The sequence below is a fragment of the Lissotriton helveticus genome, chromosome 3_1, assembly GCF_964261635.1.
Source record: "Lissotriton helveticus chromosome 3_1, aLisHel1.1, whole genome shotgun sequence".
In the NCBI taxonomy this organism is placed as follows: Eukaryota; Metazoa; Chordata; class Amphibia; order Caudata; family Salamandridae; genus Lissotriton; species Lissotriton helveticus.
The window spans coordinates 665,097,119-665,117,479 of record NC_136061.1 but is presented as its reverse complement, the minus strand read 5'-3'; the positions used below and the strand labels follow the sequence as shown (position 1 = coordinate 665,117,479).

Genomic DNA, 20,361 nt, shown 5'->3' with positions numbered 1-20,361 from the left:
TTAACGTCGCAGTTTAATAGGGACAAGGGCCTATAAGAGTCGCAGTCCGAGGCGGGTTTCCCTGGCTTAAGCAGTGATGTAATGAGGGCAACTCTCATGGAGGCAGGGAGTTGGCCCACCTCCAATGCGTCTTCAAAAACTTCCCGCAATACCGGTGCCATGAAGTCAATAAACGTCTTGTAGAATTCTATAGGTATGCCATCTAAACCGGTGGCCTTACCCGATTTCATGCCCATGATAGCTTCCCTGACCTCGTCCAATTCAAAAGGGGCGTTCAAGAAGGACCTCTGCGCATCACTCAACCAACCCAGGGAGACATCCGCTAGATAGTCATCCAATGTGAGTTCACCATGTCTGCCACTGGAGTACAGTACACCATAATGGCGCACAAATTCGTTAAGGATTTGTGTGGTGTCTCTAAGTATTAGCCCCTCAGCCGTCTCAAGTTCCAGTATTATCGTCGGAGCGCGCAATAGTTTGACCGTCGCTGCCAGAGCTTTCCCAGGCCTCTCACCCTCCCCATATCGTCTAGCCACCCAGTATTTGTTCCGAAACTTCACCTCGCGAGCAGCTTCTTCAGCGAATTCCGACAATTTTTTGCGAATGGTAGCGAGGGTCGTATTGTCAGGATGTGCTCTAAGGCGAATTTCAGCACTGCGCAAGTCAGCCTCTATGCTGCGTAATCGGGTCAGTATGCTCTTGAGAACTCCCGAGCCCTTTGCTATACATAAGCCTCGGAGTGTGGCCTTAAAGGCATCCCATATAGTCGCAACGTCCTGGACAGAGTCTTTATTGCGTTTAAAGAAATCTAGGCATTCAGCACGGAGTTCCTCTTGGAATACCTCGTCCAACAACATAGTGGGCTGCATGCGCCACGCCGTCACCGGGGGGCCGAGCTCAGAACCAGTCAATGTGATCAAAACGGGGGAGTGATCGGAGTACGTCCTGGGGAGATGTGACGCATGTATCAGCGCTGTAAAAAGTTGTGAGGTTAAGAGGAAATAATCAAGTCTCGCCCATGACTTAGCCTGCGCTGTAAAGTGTGTACCCTCCTCTCTAGGTCCGCAGTGTGACCGCCAGGCATCAACTAGATTGTTACCGGCAATAGTCGCTCTAAGGACTTCGCGCCCATTCGTATAGTGGTGTGGGGCGGGGTGTGATCTATCCAGAGGGGGGTGTAGTGTCACGTTGAAGTCTCCTCCCCATATGATGTGTTGTGGTCCTGTCTCAACTATAGCCGCCCATAGAGAAGTAAAGAATTGAGGGTCATCCGTGTTGGGTCCATAGCAACAGACAAGTGTTACCGACATGTGTCCCAGTCTACCCCACAGTAAACAATACCGTCCCTGGTGATCCACCTTGGAGCCAGCAGGCTGAAAGGGTGTGGATCTCTTAACTAGAATGACTGTACCTCGTGCATACGATGAGTAGTTAGCAAAGATCAAGTGAGAAGCCCACCTACTCCCAAAGGTCTGTGACTTGTGGGGCGCAGAGTGCGTTTCCTGTAGGAAAGCAATGTGAACACTATGACGATCGAGGTAACTCAATATTTGTCTCCTCTTCCTATGATCCCCCAGCCCTCTCACATTCCAAGTAATCACAGTCAAGCGTGTGTCATCCATGTAATCGTGTAATACAATAACTGCAGAAGTAAAGTTTGGATGGCCACCAATCCATCCTCAGCAACAATCAAAGCATCATCCAGTCGGACCAGCCCATCACCCTCAAGTGGAAACAAAAATTGGAATAGAAAGGAAACGACCTGAACCCCTCCGCCATGTCCCCGCCATGAGTAACGTGCAGTACACCCATCCGGCCCCCGCACCCCCAGGCCATAATTAAGGAGTCTTCCATAGAGCAAATACTTGAGCTTAGTATACAACATGCACATGTCAAAACTAGAATCCCAACAGAGTCCCCAGTAATCCCCTCCCCCCCACCCCCCCCCCGACAACTCCAGCAACCGAACCATGCTGGAAAAAGAGCAGGCAATTCTCTATGTGTAACAGTACATAACAAAGCATCCCAGAGCATTCAAAGAAGGGTCCACATCCCTCCGCATTAGCTCGTTCCACCCAGTTGTCAGTCCACCACCCCCCACCCACTGAAGCCACCCCAACAACCCCAGCAACCTGACCAGGCCGGAAAAAGAGCAGACATTTCCCAATGTGTATCTGTACAGAATAAAGCATCTCAGAGCTTGCAAAGTAGTGTCCACATCTTCCCGCGTTAGCCCGCTCTACCCAGTTATCAATCCTCCACCCCCCACCCACTGAAGCCACCCCAACTAGCCAGCATCCCGTTCCCACCCCCCACCCATACCCCAAAACAGTGCTAAAGAGCAACCAACAAACAAGCAACCATGTGAATGTCATTGGGGAACACCCAGTCGGGGCCATCAGAGGTGCACGTTCCACCACCCCCAGCCATCCCACTCCATGCATGTCCACTCTAGGGTCACCCTCGGAGCGAAGAGGGATGAAGGGGGTGGGGCCTGGCATACATTACCACCTGCAGTCCAACACCCGTCCATGGCACCCCAGGGGCAGCAGCAGTCAGTTCCCGGCAGGGCGAGTTCCACCTATCCTCGAGGTGAGTGAGGATTTACCAGTCAATATAAGGAGGATACACCGAAGAGAGCCAGCCGCCACTTATTCTGATCCAGATGCATTGAAGTCTTCTGTTTCCGCAGTCCTCTTGGGTCGTTTGGGCAGGGTTTTAAGGTAGTCTTCGACCTGTTGTGGATTGAGAAAAAAATGCTGTGTACCCTGGTGAGTGACTCGCAACTTGGCCGGGTACAGGAGAGCATAGTCAATGTTCAAGTCACGGAGCTTCCGTTTAACAGCAAGAAATTTCCGTCGTTGTTCTTGTACCACCGGGGTAAAATCAGGGTATATCGAGAATGGCACTCCATCATACGTCAGGTTCTGGTTCGCTCTAGCTGCTTTGAGCGCCGCATCACGATCCCGGTAATTGAGCAGGCGAGCAATAATGGGTCGCGGTGGGGTCCCTGGTTGTGGTTGAGGCCCAAGGGAGCGATGCGCGCGTTCCACAATAAAGTGAGGCGAAAGAGCTTCCGCCCCAACTGTTGCTGTAAGCAGTTTCTCGATGTATAGTTCCATCTGCCCCGTGTTGGTTGATTCCGGAATGCCCGTGATGCGCACGTTGTTCCGCCGGCTCCTGGCTTCCAACTCCTCGTTCTTGGCAGCAATTACCCTCAGGACATTGTCCATTCTGGCAAGGCGGGAGTCATGTGCTGCGGTCGTGTCATCATTCACCGATATTCTGCGTTCCGCCTCAGATATGCGTTCTTCGTGGACATCCATCTTATGGGCAATGCTGTCCATCCTGGACGTGAGTCGGTCTACCTTGTCGACCACCGTCGCAAAGCCCTGTCGCATTTCTTGCAGGATGGTGGCCATTTCCGGGGTCAGCTGGGTCGACGTGGAGGCCTCCGCAACCGGGCTTCGGGGTGGCACCGCTTCTCCTGTGTGACGCGTCCCCTTTTTCTGCGGCGCAGTTTCAAACTGCAGTTTGGGCTGTCGACTGTCTGGCTTCCCCATATCTGCAAATCTATAGATGGACTTCCTGCGCCCCTGCGCCGTTTGCACCGCCGTCTTGAAAGGGCTAGTGAAGAATATAGTGGCCACACACCACGCAGTGCGGTGTAGCAGCGCCGATCTTGCCGCTCGTGTGCCAGGGATTGGGGGTAGCTGAGCAAGTGCTGGCGGGGGTAGCTTCAGCGTGAAAGAGTGCAGTGCCGATGTCTCGCAGGAGAAAGTGCAGGAATCTCGGCCAAACCGCAGTGTTTTCAAAGGGGTGGGAGCATCCCCATTCCGGCTCAGTAATATAAGGAGTCCCCTCGCGTCCAGGCGTTCTCCGTACAGCTGCAGAGCAAGAACCAGTGAATAGGTATCAGCTCCACTACAGGCAGTACAGCGTAGTCCAAGACTCTCCTGTTCCACCCCCAGCACCCGGCAATAGTGGCGCCCCAAGGACAGTCTTCCCAATGATGGTGTGGCGCGAGGAGAAGTGCAGAGAGAGATGGCAAGGTGCAGGACTCACCCAGCAAATATTAAGGCCCTCGAGGGAGCACCGATGAGCCACAAAACTGAAATGCTGGTAGCGTGTAGGCTAAGTGGCAGAGGGCGGGCAGCAAGTACGCATACTGTCAGGGTCTGGGCGGGCTGGTATGGGTCACGGGCGCCCTGCCGGTAACAACCGGCAAAGCCAAATGCTCCAAATATACACTTGTTGCCGCCAGCAAAGGGGAGCCCCAGCCCAGTAAATTCGGCGGGAGCGCCACACCCCCTCTGCCACCGCTCCGCAGATACAGCTCACCGTGATGTCTTCTGCCTCCAAACTCCGCCGCCGATCACTCTGGAAGCCCAGGCAGGCCACTCGCCAAGGTCGCTGGGCCCTCCCGCCTCGTGGTGAGCCGGGGGCTCGCGTAGATCTGGGAGCCGAGGTCCGACACCGCAGCAGGCAGGTTCCCGTCAGCCGGGGGGTTCCGTCAGCCGTAACTACGGCGTCCAAGGGTGTAGAGCCTCCAAAGTCCCACCGATCGTGGAGTGATGCCAGCTGCCCCTCCGTGGGGATTTTCGGGCGGGTGCGTGCAGTGAAAGTAGGATTAATTCCGGATTAATATGCCAGGCTGCTGGAGCCTCACGAAGGTGCGGCCATACAGCTAGTGCGCCCTCTAGCGCCCCCTGCAAAGAAGAAGGACTTGTCTTTAAAAAGCACTTTAAGCTTTGCAGGGAAGAGAAGCATGTAGGAAATGTTCAAAGACCTCAGCTTTGCCTTCACTGAGTCGAAGGAGCGACGCTGTTTCGAGACCTCCTGGCTGTAGTCCGGGAAAATCATTATGGTTGTGTTTTCCCACCGAATCTCTCCCTGCTTCCTGGATTCTCGTAGGATTAAATCTCTATCAGCATAGTTCAGGAAGCGTGCTATAACTGGCCTTGGTCGTGCCCCTTCCGGTGGTTTGGCCAGAAGGGCCCTATGCGCCCTCTCAATGACGAAGCATGCGGAAAACTGCGCCGTTGGGAATGTAGCTGTCAACCAGTTGTGTAGGAAGGAGGACATGTCCTTCCCCTCGCTTCCTTCCCTAAAGACCACAAAGCGTAGATTATTGCGTCTGGATCTGTTTTCCGCGTCGTCCACCTTCCACAGTAGCTGACGGTGTGAGGCCTGCAGCTCAGCCATTTCTTTCTTCAGCGCTGTTATGGCTACCTCGTGATCACTTATTCCAGTTTCCGTCGCCGCCACCCTTTGTTAGGTTCCGGAAGTCTTGCCTCAGCAGCGTCACCTCAGAGCCCACCTCTCCAATCTTGACCTCCAGGGCCGAGCGGGACGCCTGTATGTCAGTCCTAGAGGCCTGGATGGCCTCCATCAACATCGCCGTATCGGACCGCGATCCGTGTGGCCCGGACTGCTGTTCCGCTGCCGGCCAAGGCGCTGCATAATTATCCATGGGGCCTTGTTTCTTAGTCCTCGTTGCTGGATCTCCCTTCCGCATGGCTTCTCGTTCCTCGGGTACAATCTTCTGGCGCTCGGCGCCCGCCACCGACCCCCGTCGCCGCGTGGGAATGTGCCAGGCCACGCAGGAAGCAGTGGCTCTCCGCTTTGTTACACCGCCTGTATCCACGCCCAGCAGGTATCTTCTCCTCGGTATCTTCTGGCCTCGGCTCCGCAGCTGGATGTCTCCTCTGCGCTCTCTGTTTCCCTCCCTGAGGGACTCCGCATGTGCAGGAGGTGGGGAGCCCTGTATGAGCCCTGTATGGTGTGGGTGCGGATATATCATGCACCCCTCGCCCCAGGTGTCTGGTCCAAGCCTGTAAAAATGCAGGTGCCCGTTACCTCTCCAGACGAGCCAGGTCGGTGACGGCACTCTCCATGCGTCTCAGCGAGGGTATAGGGGTCGGGAGCCCGCCACTCAGATGGGCCGACACCGGGCATTCACTAGCTGGCCCCCGCAGCTTTCGTATGCTCCCCTGCTCACCTCCCGTCTGCCTGCGCCATGTAGCTGCGGTCTCTCACAGTCCGTGTGCGCCCCGCGGCCCCTTGTCACGGCCAGCTTCCGCTACCTCGCTTGGCCGCTCCTCTGCCGCCTCGGTTCTTCCGCCAGGGGCCCCCGCCTCACCTAGACCTCGGGACTGCTACGTGGGGCTGCTGTCTCTCAGTGGCCGCCGCGGAAGTCGCCGGCCGACATCTTGGTAAAGGCGGCCGGTAGACCGCAGCGTCCCGTGTCGCCTCAGAGCCTCTCTCCTTGTCCAAGGCGGACTCACCGAGGCTGGTCTCTCGATGTGATGCCGTCTCTCGCCTCCGTAGTTCCAGGTGGGCTACAGATGCCTCCTAGGCTCGCCGGGGTCTCTCGGGCTTCGCGGCCGCCATCTTGTCCGCTCAGGAGCTCATCGGGGCGGTCACGGACCTTCGTTTTGCCGCGGACCCTGTCACTTTTCCGCCACTTCCACACGTCCACCAGTGTCTGTGGTGTCTGGGCTGCCGCTGGCTGTCGTCGGTGTTCCGCGGGGGAAAGTTATACGTCGGATTAAGATGCTGCTCGGCAGGAGCTCCGGCTAGATACGTCTAAGCTGCCATGCCGCTGGCCACGCCCGAATAGGCAACATACTTGCATATACATTATTAAACAATTTCTTTAATCATGAACTTTTCCTTATTTAAGAAGTATTAAGTTTATGAAGGCATGGCCAGAAGGGAGTCGCTTTTTCCACTTAGAAAACTGCAGTAGAACTAAGAATAAAAGCAAGCACCGTAGATTCTTTTCTATTCAGATTTGATTTTGTTTTTAACTTAAGATGTGGTCCACAGGCCGTCAATGGTAAGACTTTCCAAGAATTACACAATGGTGAATGATAGCGTTAAAGGGATACTGTTCTTCTTCTTTCCCGAGTTTGGCTGGCGTTATAAGATCCAGCAGCTATTCGTGCAAGGGATGCTACAAAGAGATTACCATGCAGTGTCTGGGCACCAGAAAGTTTTGTTAGGGCAGGCTGATGGAAGGCAACATGAATGTTAATAGTTTTAGGGCCAACACTTACATATACAAACTGAGACGCTTCAACAACATTATTTAATGTGGTGTCACAACAATGATTTCAAGGGCCTTCTGACACACAAATTGGTACAACAGTGCTTAGTGGCCCGATGTTAGGAAGGGAAGGATTAGCTGTAATTCTGTTATGATTAGGCTTTCAGCTAGCACAAGCACATCAGCAGTTGTGCCTTTGTGCAAGCCTAGTGTATTATTACAGTGGATTTTGTTCTTCAGTCAAAAGGGAAAAATGAAAACTGAGGACGTACTAGCCAATGACAATGTGTGTTGGCTAATAGGCTAACAGATAATAAACTACTTCCAGTTTGAATTTCGAGCCTAAAATGTGGCCTGGAAAATCAGCATGAAAAGATCCTAGATTGGATTCTACATCAGTTTTCTGTATTTGTAATGTGAGGCAGAGAACCCAAACCCCCACAGCACCCCACAGTTGGGTAAGCACACAAACAAGTCCAAAGGCAAAACCACAGGCATGACTCACTGCGGAGCTGTGGCAGTGGTGCTCCTCCAACGTCAGGCGGAACAAGTAGACCTCCATGCTGCACCAGCCACAACCTCACATCAACTGCTGCGTAAACTGCCTCCGCAGCGTGAATGCAACGCAGTCCCCTCCTCCTTGCTGCACTGGCCCATGGTCCGCCTGACAACAGCCAAGCAGGCTCCGTGGAGCGGTCTCCCCAAAGACGTAGCAGGATGCGCACCATGCCTAGATGGTGAAGGCATATCGCGATCCTTCTGACCCAGCCACAACGCGTTCCACAGAAAGTGTAAAATGGCAACCCGCAGATCCCCTTGGTGAGTCCTAACAAACCTCCTGCGTACTCCCTCTCGAAGTGTTATCATCTCCTAATGTATTACTTATAAGCAACGTAACATATTTTGGATCTCCTTAATATACACGGGCTAGGTCACTTTCTTGATTGCCAGCTCTGTAAAATGATCTCTAGAACAGCTGTAGCAAGCCTTGGCTCTCCTGGTATATACCTGGCACTCTAAGTGCAATGCTCTAACGCCAGGGCAAAGTCTTCCCCTTACGATACCCAAAATAAATTAGCCTGTGGCCAAACATGAGGACCACACCTGCAATTATGCTAGGAAGATACTTCCACAGACTAACACCTTCAGAGCAGTGTATAACAACCTATAATTCGGAGGTTTATTCAACTAAAAATGTAAGCTATATTGAAGAGTGCCATTCATATAGGCACGTACACGCATTTTACCAGAACATCAGTTACTCGTCATCAACTTATGATGGTCTTTAGGCGTAGCTGAAGACTTTCTAGAAGGGTTAGAAAAAATCTGGAGCAGATCTCCTTTGAGTGAGCTTCCAAACTTACAGAGAAATGCACCGTCATTTACATTACTTAAATAGAACATATCAATTATTTAGCTGCTCATATTTATATTCATACACACAGCTTTATAAAATACTTTTTTCAGGATTGCAATAACTACTTTCTTTTCTGCATAGAGTAAAATCCTTCCCCATAGCCCTGGTACTCGGCCCTTACCGTTTTGGTGCGGTTTATACATTCCTTGAAGTCCTCTAGCTCCAGGGCACACTCCTTCAGGGCGCGGGTCTGTCCGATGCCGTGTGCACACTCCACCCACTCCTTCTCGAAGGCATGGCATAAGGCCGGCCGTTTGTAGGGCTGCTGCGAGCTCTGCAGGAGGAGCCACTTGTCTATGTCGATTCCCAGCTTACTTTGGAGGTCCAGGAAAGGCATGGCTGAGGAAAGAAGGATAAAGGGTTCGTCAGACACAGGAACAAGCGTGGCTTTGAAACATAGACGGGTTTCAGAGACTCACTGAGATGCACTTTGGGACAAGAAGTTGTGCATGTAGGGTTGCGCTTTTCTGAGTGCAACACTGCACACGTTTTACACTTACTATTTTATCATGGCAGAACAGGTCATACAATGATGACCTTGTGTATTAACACATGAAAAAACAATTAACTGTTGGTGAATAACATCCTGGAAGTAACTAGTTTTTCTTCTTCAGAAATTGTTTGTATTAAAAATAGGGATTTATTTCGTACTGACTGATATGGTTGTCAGCAGGACTCAAGTCCTAAAAAAGACCGGGGGTGGGGAAGGAGACTCACCAAATTAGGCAAAATGGGTGTGACATCACCACAAGTGATATCACAGGAGGTGACATCACTGTGTGTGACACCACAGGAAGTCACATCACAGCCTGTGAGATCGCACGTGACACCACAGGAAGAGGCATCACAAGCCATGACCTCACAGGAAGTGACATTAGATCTTAAAATCTCACATATGTTTAGCAGGTCTATCATGATTACATGCCAAAATATTGATGCAACCCAGAAGCAAAATCTGGACCTCGACTAATACATTTCTTTTTATTAAACCCGGCAACAAAGGAATTGGCAACAAGGGGAAATGTGGCAGTAAATATGTTCTGCTTAATTGGTTGCAATGTCTTATAAAACATCTCCAGCAGTAAGGGAAATTCAATAAAGAAAATTGTGCTTACAGACTAAAGAAGGCGTACCCATGTAACAACCGAAGGAAAAGGTCTAGTCCTCTTGGGAGGTTACAAATGAAGACAAGGTGGTACTAAGGAGGGACTAACAATCCTAACAATGAATCAGAGGCCAGCATTTAGAAAGGATAATGAAACAAACCAATGACAAATATGGGCAGCGAGTGGGCAGGGCTTCCCGTACATACTCCAATACAGCATGGCTCGCAGAGCAGTGCATGCCCGGCCCAGGCTCGACCTAACAAGAGGCCTAGCAGCCCATTAACGCCTTAACCGCGGTGGTTTTTCCGCCGCGGGCGTTCTAAAGGGTGGGCGGGGCTCCGTTGGCCGTTGGCTACGGCAGCACTAGGAAGGTAGTGCCGACTAGGGTGACCAACCGTCCGTAAATTTCACGGACAGTCCGTAATTTCGGCCGTCTGTCCGTTGTCCGTGAAGGATTCTTCAACGGACACCATTTGTCCGTCATTTTAGCCGGGCCCTGGTCGCCCCACCCTAAAGCCGGCACAGCTTGCCCCCACCTCCCTTCTTGACTCCCATGCAGTAGCAAGGCTCAGATACCCAGCAGCATTGGAAAGGCACAGCGGGATGGCACCCCTCACACCTCCAGCCCTTGATGAGCTGTTAAGAGGTGCTCGAAGGTGACTGAAAGGAGGGGCTGCAACTTCAGCAGCAGGAGCATCCATTCAGATGCAAACAGCCCTGAATGCGTCATGTCTCTGCAATTTAGAGGGGGCCTTACACATTCCATTTCTACCCAGGGCCCCAAACATCCTAGACTCCGCTCAGCCAGATTACACGGAGGCAGCACGTGGTTCTCTTCACAGAGCTTAATTACTGTCACTAAATTGTAAGCAAACCGCCGTTCTTTGAACATGCAGTCTATAATGTAATACAATAAAGAAAAGGCACAATCGTACCCACACTGATTAACAAAGTATGGAGGACAATCAGTTCAATCAGTTCTCTTAGAGTATCTCCTGTAAGTACTGTACATCACAGTGGGGGATGGCATTTTGGACAGATAGCCTCCTGTGCAGGAGGGGGCGAGGAGCCCAAGAAGATACTAGAATACTGCATGCCCACCCCTGTGCCCACCCTGGTGGATCCTGTTCCCCCTCCTGTGATGGCTCTTGTCCCCCCTGTGGTGGATCATGTCTCTGCCCTGGGTGGCTTCTGTCCCAGTCGTGAAGTTCTTGATGAGCCTCTTCTCAAAAGGGCTCAGCTCAAAATTAATATGGAAAGGTGGGCGAGTAAGTAAGTGAAGGGATGGGTGGATGGCTGGATGAATTAGTGAAAGGGTAAATGGATGAATGAAAGAGTGAATAAATAGATAATGAGAGAGGATGGATGGATTGATGAATGAGGGGAAGGATGGATGAGAGAAAATGTAAATAGCTGGATGTATGGGTGGAAGGGTAGCTGGATGATGGATGAGGGGAAAGATGGATGAGGGGAAGGATAGATGGATGCATGGAGGGGAAGGATGGATGGATGAGGGGAAGGATAAATGGATGGGAAGGATGGATGGATGAGGGGAATGGTGGATGAAAGGAAGGATGGATGAGGGGAAGGATGGATGGATGAGGGGAAGGATGGATGGATGAGGGGAAGGAAGGATGGATGGATGAGGGGAAGGAAGGATGGATGGATGAGGGGAAGGAAGGATGGATGAGGGATGGATGGAGGGGAAGGATGGATGGATGGAGGGGAAGGATGGATGGATGAGGGGAAGGATGGATGGATGAGGGGAAGGAAGGATGGATGAGGGGAAGGAAGGATGGATGGATGGATGATAAGGGGAAGGATGGATGGATGAGGGGAAGGATGGATGATGAGGGGAAGGATGGATGATGAGGGGAAGGATGGATGGATGAGTGGGTGGGTGAAAGGATGGATGGATGGAGAGTGGGTGGGTGGGTGAAAGGATGGATGGAGAGTGGGTGGGTGAAAGGATGGATGGATGAGTGGAAGGATGGATGGATGAGGGCAAGGATAAATAGATGGGAAGAATGGATGGATGAGGGGAAGGATGGATGGATGAGGGGAAGGATGGATGGATGAGGGGAAGGATGGATGGATGAGGGGAAGGATGGATGGATGAGGGGAAGGATGGATGGATGAGGGGAAGGATGGATGGATGAGGGGAAGGAAGGATGGATGAGGGGAAGGAAGGATGGATGGATGGATGATAAGGGGAAGGATGGATGGATGAGGGGAAGGATGGATGATGAGGGGAAGGATGGATGATGAGGGGAAGGATGGATGGATGAGTGGGTGGGTGAAAGGATGGATGGATGGAGAGTGGGTGGGTGGGTGAAAGGATGGATGGAGAGTGGGTGGGTGAAAGGATGGATGGATGAGTGGAAGGATGGATGGATGAGGGGAAGGATAAATAGATGGGAAGAATGGATGGATGAGTGGAAGGATGGATGAAAGGATGAAAGGATGGATGAAAGGAAGGATGGATGAGGGGAAGGATGGATGATGGATGAAAGGAAGGATGGATGAGGGGAAGGATGGATGGATGAGGGGAAGTATGGATGGATAGATGGATGATGAGTGGGTGGAAGGATGGTTGGATGGATGATGAGGGGAAGGATGGATGGATGATGAGGGGAAGGATGGATGGATGATGAGGGGAAGGATGGATGATGAGGGGAATGATGGATGGATGGATGATGAGTGGGTGGGTGAAAGGATGGATGGATGGAGAGTGGGTGGGTGAAAGGATGGATGGATGGATGAGGAGTGGGTGGGTGAAAGTATGGATGGATGGATGAGTGAGTGGATGGGTGGGTGGATGGTGGGTGGGTGAAAGGGTGGATGAGTGGATGGGTGGGTGGATGGTGGGTGGGTGAAAGGGTGGATGAGTGGATGGGTGGGTGGATGGTGGGTGGGTGGATGGTTGGGTGGATGGTGGGTGGGTGGTGGGTGGATGGTGGGTGGGTGGTGGGTGGGTGGTTGGGTGGATGATGGGTGGGTGGGTGAAATGATGGATGGATTGATGGATTGATAAGTGCAAGGGTGAATGAAAGGACGTATGAGTGAAAGGGTGGATGTAAGGATGGATGAGTGAGTGAAAGGGAGGGTAGATGGACAAAAGGATGAATAGATGTGTGAAGCAGTGAAATGATAGATGGATGAGTGATAGGGTCAATGGATGGATTTATGAGTGGATGAGTAGATGGATTGAAGGAAGGTTGGCTAAGTAAAAAGGTCGATGGAGAGAGAAAGGGAGGATGGATGGATGACTAAAAGAGTGGATGGGTGGAAGGATTAGTAAGTGAAAGGATGGCTGGATTGGTGAAAGGGTAAATGGCTGGATGGATGAGTGAATGGATGGATGGGATGAAGAGTGGATGGATAAGTGTACAGATGGATAGGGTGGATGGATGGATAATGGATGCATGAGTGAAGGGATGGATGAGTGAAATGATAGATGGAAGGATACATGATGGATAGGTTTGCAAATGGTTGAATATGTTTGGAAATGGCTGGGCTTACTTATATACTATTGCGCGACCTCTGAGGTGTCTGTAAAACGTACCTATTGTCCTGAAGTTTTGTCCTGAATTTTGACCTCCTGTCCTGAATTTGTGTCCTGAATTTGCACCAATGCCAGTTGGTCACCCTAGTGCCGACGGGAAGCACGCAAGGGGTTAACTTCGGCCTTTGTGATGGGCCTAGCTTGCTTCTGATAAGCCCCTTACCCGTCTGCAAATTGCTGCTCGGGACAAAAAAGGCCAAGTGCAGGCGCTGCAGAAAGTGTCCCGGTGTCAGAAAATGACAGTGGGACCAGTTCAGTATAGTGAAGTGGCAGTCCACTAAAAGCGGGCAGCTTTGAAGAAGGGTAGGCAGCGTTTATCCCTTGGAAATAGTGGATAGATGGCATCCACCCGCTTATACCCTCGACTCGAGCCCTGTTCTCAGAGTTTTGTAATAGCTACATAATGTTCCTACGGTGCACCTTTAGTCGCTTGATGAGCAGGCTGTTACCTTGCTGCATAATTTAGTTAACCTGGCCATATAACATAGACCTCCGTTGCCACATTAGTCCAGAGGCTTGAAGTAGGGAAGCGACAGACCAAAAGGACCTCCGTCTTTTTTGCCACCGTTTATAACCCGGGGGTGTGTTTCAGCAGAGATATGCGTGAGCTTTAAGGTCTAGCTCGCTTCTGACCGAAGCACGGAGCTCACAGCTGGCGCGAGGGTGTTAAGAGCGCCTTGTTCGCATTCGCTGCTGCATGCAAGTCACGCGCACGGAGAGCAGCAAAGTCAGCTCAGCCTTTCCGACGTCAATAAAGGGTTCCATGCAGGAAGGGTGCAGTGAAAACGGGAGCGCGGCCAGAAGACCTTTTCACACAGGGTCGTGTTGATAGGCTCAACATGGAAATGGCGAAAAGACCGTCTGACAAAATAATGTAAAAGACCATCTGACAAAATAATGTTGTTTTACTGAAATAGTGCAGCCGGTTATAAAAATTATTTTACATAGGATAACGAGTTTCGGGTTTTTCTTTACATAGAATTGTCAAAGAAGTGAGCGTTTAAACCCCCAAATATACCTAGGTGGAGCAGAGGAAGGATGCTGTCAAGCTGAGGCATTGCTCCGTTTCGTCGGTATCTTGGCTCGGGGACTGGGGAAGAGCAGAAGGTGTCTGTCCGGATAAGCGTCTGACTTCATTTTGAAAGAGGTGGCAGTGGGATTTTGAGTCTTATATCCTTTGCAATACCTCAGTGCCTGCTGGTTGTAAAGTAAATATCCGGTGCTCCAATACTGCTGTTAAGGGGCCCCGAGTCACATCGGGCAACTTAAGCCAGTGTTGGGTTTACCTCGCAGCAGTTTGCATTCTGGGGACGTCTAGTTTTGATTTGAGTTGAGTAGATAAGAGTATACACAGCTCAACATGCTAAATACCCGTGCGTAATAGGCGTTGCTCCATTATCGGACTACAATTAAAACATACAGATGTTCTGTAATAACAAGTTTCCCCTTAAAGATGCCTGTTTTACTGTATATAATATCCAGTAGATGCTATTTCTAAAGTACTCTGCAGTGTTGACATAACCCTTCTCCCTCGGGCTCGGCTCGCCACTCGGCTCTACCTGTGAATTCTTTGCTTTGCCCAGTTGTTGATGGGGCTTTGGGTTCAGTTTCTTTGAGTGCATTGGAAGAGACTGGAGTAGTGGCCACTGGGGACCTGTGCTTCGTTCTCCCCGTCCCTACTAGCCACACTGTCCGAGTCACATGACTTCTAGACTTTGTAAGATCTCATTGCCTTCAAAACCTGTGGAACCAAAGCACCTTTGCAGGAGATCACAGGGGACTGGGCGAATCTTACCGGTGTCCCCAAAGTGAAAGGTTCGTAACACGAAAACACTATACCGGAGGTATTACAACCTGATTTGTTTTTACTTAGTAAACATAGATGGTGAGTGGGAGCCACAAACCTGAGCAGGTCGTTTTCATCACAGCCATGACTGGCAAGCAGGTCAAAAAGTATGTCTATGGTTGAACACATCGTTTTTGAAATGTCTGTCTTTGGCAGTGGCACTGCCTTGAGCATATACAATTTTAGTGCTTGTGGCTTGAAGTTTTTCAGGTTAAAAGGCTATTACTTCTTATGTCAAGTTTGCCCATCTGCGCCTTCTGCCTGTGCCTTTAATCTCAGGATGACAATCTGCAGTTAAGGGTCACACGTTTGTTGTGCTCAGGATTGAGTAACGTCTCTCCCTTCTTCACACCTTCATTGTATTAATGCACGAGGCAGGCGTTTCAGAGCCTCTGGGGCCTGGCAGGCGGATGTGATCTGTGTTTTTGGGGTTCTCATTATTCTGCCACTCCCCCCCCATTCCCACCATTGTTTCTTGATGATGTGCAAGGGCTTGTATCTGCTGCGCCTTGATGTTATTGTTCTGGTTCCGGCTAATTGTTCTTCTGGGCGCTAGGCCCGCTGTAAACTATTGTTTTGGTAATATGTAATGACTGCACACCAGAGAAGCTCGAACATTCACTGGAGATGTGCTGTAAATGGAGGCCATGTCTTAACTCGCCATTGTGTGTGATAAGTTGTGTAGAGTTGCTGCATGTTGACAGTGGGAGTTGCACAGTGCAGCGGCATCATTTAATGTCACCTGTCCCTGTGGTGCTGCTTGTAGCCAGGGCTGTTCCAATGTTGTATTCTTTTGGCAACATTGCTAATATCTAGCAAGTCTTGCACCATCACGTTTGTTAGTGACATTTTCACTAAATTGTTTTTATCTGTGCTTATTTAACTCGAACAAAATGGTTCTGGGTGAGGTGCACTTTGCAGGAAACGGGGTTCTCCTGTGATGTGCAATTGTTCATTGACCCACTTTGCAGAGGAAAAATATGCATCTTTTTTGCAGCTTGGCTGACTTTGAATAGTAGAAAAGTATCTAGCTATTCTGAGGAGACTCGAGTGATGGTAACCCTGAAAGCCTAACAAACTTTTTTCAGTTAAAAAATCGGCAATGTCTAAAAACTTCACAGACGTGGAAAAATGTTTGTGTACCCTACCCCCAACCCCTGTGAGTTAATCTATCTTATTTTTTTCGAAGTAAGCCTGTTATATATGTGTCCCTTGCCAATTATATTAGGGGCAGTACCCTGCTGGTGGGAGGAATGGAATACTTTCCTTGGGCTTCTGTTCACTGTAGTTCTGATTCTCACATTATGGAATCTAGACTATAGTCCCCCAAGTGCAAAGAAAAGGCCTGCACTTAATGAGCTACTCTCACATGGACTTGGGAAATTGGGGAGTTCTGATACAATGCATGTCTAATGCTCCTAATAACTGTATATGTGGCACACATCTCCTGTGGGTGAGGGGTTAGGTATAACACAGGTATCATGGACTGTAAAGACTCCAATCTTTTCCTGTAGATCACTCCGAAGTATAAGTCTTAGGAATGCACCCCACAAAAACCCATTTATAACGGCCTTGTCTGTTCATGAAAAAATGGGCCACAGAGGTTTCGCAAGTCCAATTTTTTGTCTAAAAGCAGGTAGATTAAACTGGAATATGGGTGAAAATTCTGATTCCATCTCCTGATGGGATATATGTATGCAGTGAAGGACAGAGCCGCATAGGTTCAAAGGTTTTCGAAGTGGGTGTGATAGGAAATCATTGTCACACGTGTCTACTGCTAATTTTTAAATAGCGAAGGTATGTAGCAAATATGCGCTGTGCACGCGATTATATATATATATATATATATACACGCCTTTTCTGTGCATGTGCTTACTTACATATGTATCTACAGAGTTAGCTATTTATAGCTAATATAAATACTGGTAGTAGTAATTTTGAAATCTGAAAGGCAAGTGTTTAAATCCCGATTCGTTTCGAAAAAAAAAAACCAATTGGAAGCAGTTTAGTATTTTTTTCGGTTCCAAAATACACCAGTTTCCGCTCATTTTGCACACCGAGAAAAAGATGCCCAGGCATAAAGAGAGAGGCAAGTGCGTTTAAAATGTTTGATTTATTTATCTGTGCAGTGCGTGGCAGGAACGGTGTAGGATGTGAATAACATTTACTCTCAAATCCAGTCTGCACCCTTTTGCTTGCACACAAAGGACATGTGTCTGGTCATTTGTGGAATACACCCCCATCCCTCGATGTTAAGACAGGAGATAGAGGGGGCGGCATAGGCCTAGTGCAGGGAGGTGAGGCCTTAGATCAAGGCCTGAGGGGTCCAGATCCATTTGGCAAGAAGTAAAGAACCCACATGACTCTAGAGGCTATGAATGTGCTCAATTTCGCGGAGGTGCCGCCCACTCTTCCTGTTCCCACTTAGTTCCTTGTTTTTTTTTTTTTACAATGGGTGTCAGGGCTCCTCCACACCTAGGAAGGGGATTTCATCCAGGATCAGGCCAGAGGGAGGAAGGGGCTAATCGACTCAGGTGCCATCTCACCCCCCCACTCTTCAGGACAACCCTTGCAGTAGCCCCCAACAGCAAGTCTCTTGCCCCACATCTGCATAACCAGTTTAGCTTCCCTTTGTCTTTCATATCAGCCCTCTTATATGTGAAAGGTAAGTCTATGCACACACACCCATTCCAACACCGCACACAAGGGTTTAAAAAAATAAATATACTTTTGTATAGCGAGGATTCGACCCGAGGGTGTTGGAGCACTTTGCATGAGCACCGGTTACATTGCACAAGAACACATCAGTTTTTGTAGGAATCGGGAGATGGAGTGCTTTGCCTGGAGTTGTAGGATGTTGGGCCGACGCCCAGCCTTAACCCTTGTTCCCCAGCTCCGGATTCGGCAGCTCTGACCTTAAAGTCCCACGCTCTCTAAGCATGAATGAAAGAGGAATTACATGGCGCACTGATTTTATGTGTACAGTTTTATAGAACGCAAATTTGTTCAGTGGCACTGGAGCACTTTAAATCAGCATCTATGGCTCTAAATGTTTAAATGATGTTTAAGATTGAAATGACATGTTTAAGCTGTCTGCCCTGGATATGGAACACTATGAATAAAGTTACTCACTACAGTTTACATTAGCTGACAACTTGCTAACTCAGAAAGCCTTCTCCCACTATACTCCTAAATACTGCATGAAAAAATTACATTGATTTACTCTCGCTTGATTCCTCTCCTTTCTTTCTTCAGAGTGACCCCCTTCTTACCTTCCATCCAATGCACAACTTATACTTATGCGTATAGCCTCCTCTCATTCTCATGCCTGCCTGCCTCAATCCTCCTTATTGTAATTCTGCAATTGACTGACACCTCATTTCATAGATCATAACCTCTCCTCTTTAAATCCCTATCCCTGTAATCGAACATTAACTATTCTCAGCCAATCTATCCCACCAACGGTTCACCTGAAGCCACATAGCCCCCACTAATGATCACCCCTACCCGATATTAATATGTTACAAAGTAACTGGAGTAAATGTATGCACTGTTTCTTGAGAGCACATTACTAAATCACAATAAACACTGGACTAACCACCAACTTTGGGTTCAGGAGTAGCATGCTAGTCGCCTTAAAGCGCTTTGACGCCTCGACATGGGTAGCAAGAGCTATCTAAATCCAATTACAATACAATAACGATTATTTTTTATCTTTACAAGACTTGGGTCTGTAAATTAGTTTGGCCATTAATTTATAGTTTTCCTGAAATACCTCAAAAGAATATTAAAGGACACAATTTATGAGCCTACACTACATGTAAAGGCTTCCAATGGACTGCATCACATTATACACGTTGTGATATAATGATAAACGCTATGCACTTTGGTAAGATTGTTACTTGTTGTGTCTTGTATACATAATAAACAGAAAAAGAACTACCCAAAAATAAATGAACAATGCATTTCAAAAGGTAACACAGGTTTGGTTATTATACAGGATAACTAAATATTATGCGTACTATGCTTGCCATGGGGGAGAGTATGAATGCGTTAAGAAAAGACTGACAAGAAGGAATGCCAATACAATATAACAATAACGACACATAAGTTATTGCGTTTAGTTAAATACTACTAAGCTTGACCTTTCCCTTGGTGAACAAAAGCGCAACACCAGGGGAACCGCCGTGCTCTAAAGTGCACACAATAGCTAAACAGACATTTAACCGTATACTCTTGTATCCCACATTCCTGACATCTGTGCTCCAAAGCAACACAACAGTCTCATGCTACTGCACATCATTAGTTCATCCACCGATTTCCCTGCTCCACCACACAAATAATGGCCGCTGCACAAACACACTGTGTAAATATCTCATATCAATTTAGATCATTCCACACATCAGATTGTGTGCTTCTCTACACAACATACCACTGCCTCCTGCACCAACCTGCATATTGTGCACATTTGAAGAGCAACTCTTCTACTACTCTGAATGTTATGTACTTGCAGCAATATTGAAATTACACAAAATGAAATATGTATTTCAGGAGATGTCCATGATACAACACAAATACCACAAACAAAAGCACGCAGAAAATACAGCATATTATTAAACAAACTCACAACCCACCTAGAACACCACCTACTGGACAAAACACTCAATCAAGAGTCAGGAAAAAAACGCAGCACTGAAACAGCACTCATCTCAGCCACCAACGACATCGGGACCATCATTGTCTGAGGAAAAACAGTTGCCCTCATCCTGCTCAACCTCTTCGCAGCATTTAACACAGTCTCCCACAACACACTCATCAGAAGACTTCACAAGCTCGGCTCTAGAGGACCGGCACTCAACTGGATCTGCTTCTTCCTCCTAGGAACAACCCAAAAAGTCAGACTGACACCGTCACATCAAAGAGTCCCTCAGGGATCGTCACTCAGTCCAACTCTGTTCAATGTCTACATGAGACTGCTCGCCAACGTCATCCGATCCCAAGGTATCACATCTCAACTCCAACAAGACAGAAGTATTGGTCTTCGCAAACAGGACATCCTCTTGGGACGCCACCTGGTGGCCGACAAAGCTATGGACAACACCCATCAACCACATCAGAAATCTGAGAATCATCATGGGTGACAAGCTTAACATGACAGCACAGGTCAAATGAGTGAGCGCTGCCTGCTTCCACATCCAACACATGCTATGAAAGATCATCAAGTGTCTGCTGCACAACACCGATGCAGCGTCATCAAGCACTCATCACAAGCAGACTCGACTACAGCAACACACTCTACGCCGGAACATCCAAGCTGCTACTACACAGACTGCAGACCATCCAGAATGCTGCCGCACATCTCACTCTACCTCACAG

The 20,361-nt window shown here is 49.0% G+C and overlaps 1 protein-coding gene across 3 annotated transcripts in view; it reads right to left on the bottom strand.

Annotated features, from left to right (window-relative positions):
- Positions 1-20,361, bottom strand: part of NDUFS5 (NADH:ubiquinone oxidoreductase subunit S5) — a 103,687-nt gene that overhangs the window by 51,059 nt on the left and 32,267 nt on the right. For all 3 annotated transcript variants that reach the window (XM_078680762.1, XM_078680760.1, XM_078680759.1), the window contains exon 2: positions 8,590-8,807. In XM_078680762.1, the coding sequence (XP_078536888.1) occupies positions 8,590-8,805 (216 nt within the window). In that variant the 5' untranslated portion in view covers positions 8,806-8,807. The remainder of the gene's footprint in view (positions 1-8,589; positions 8,808-20,361) is intronic.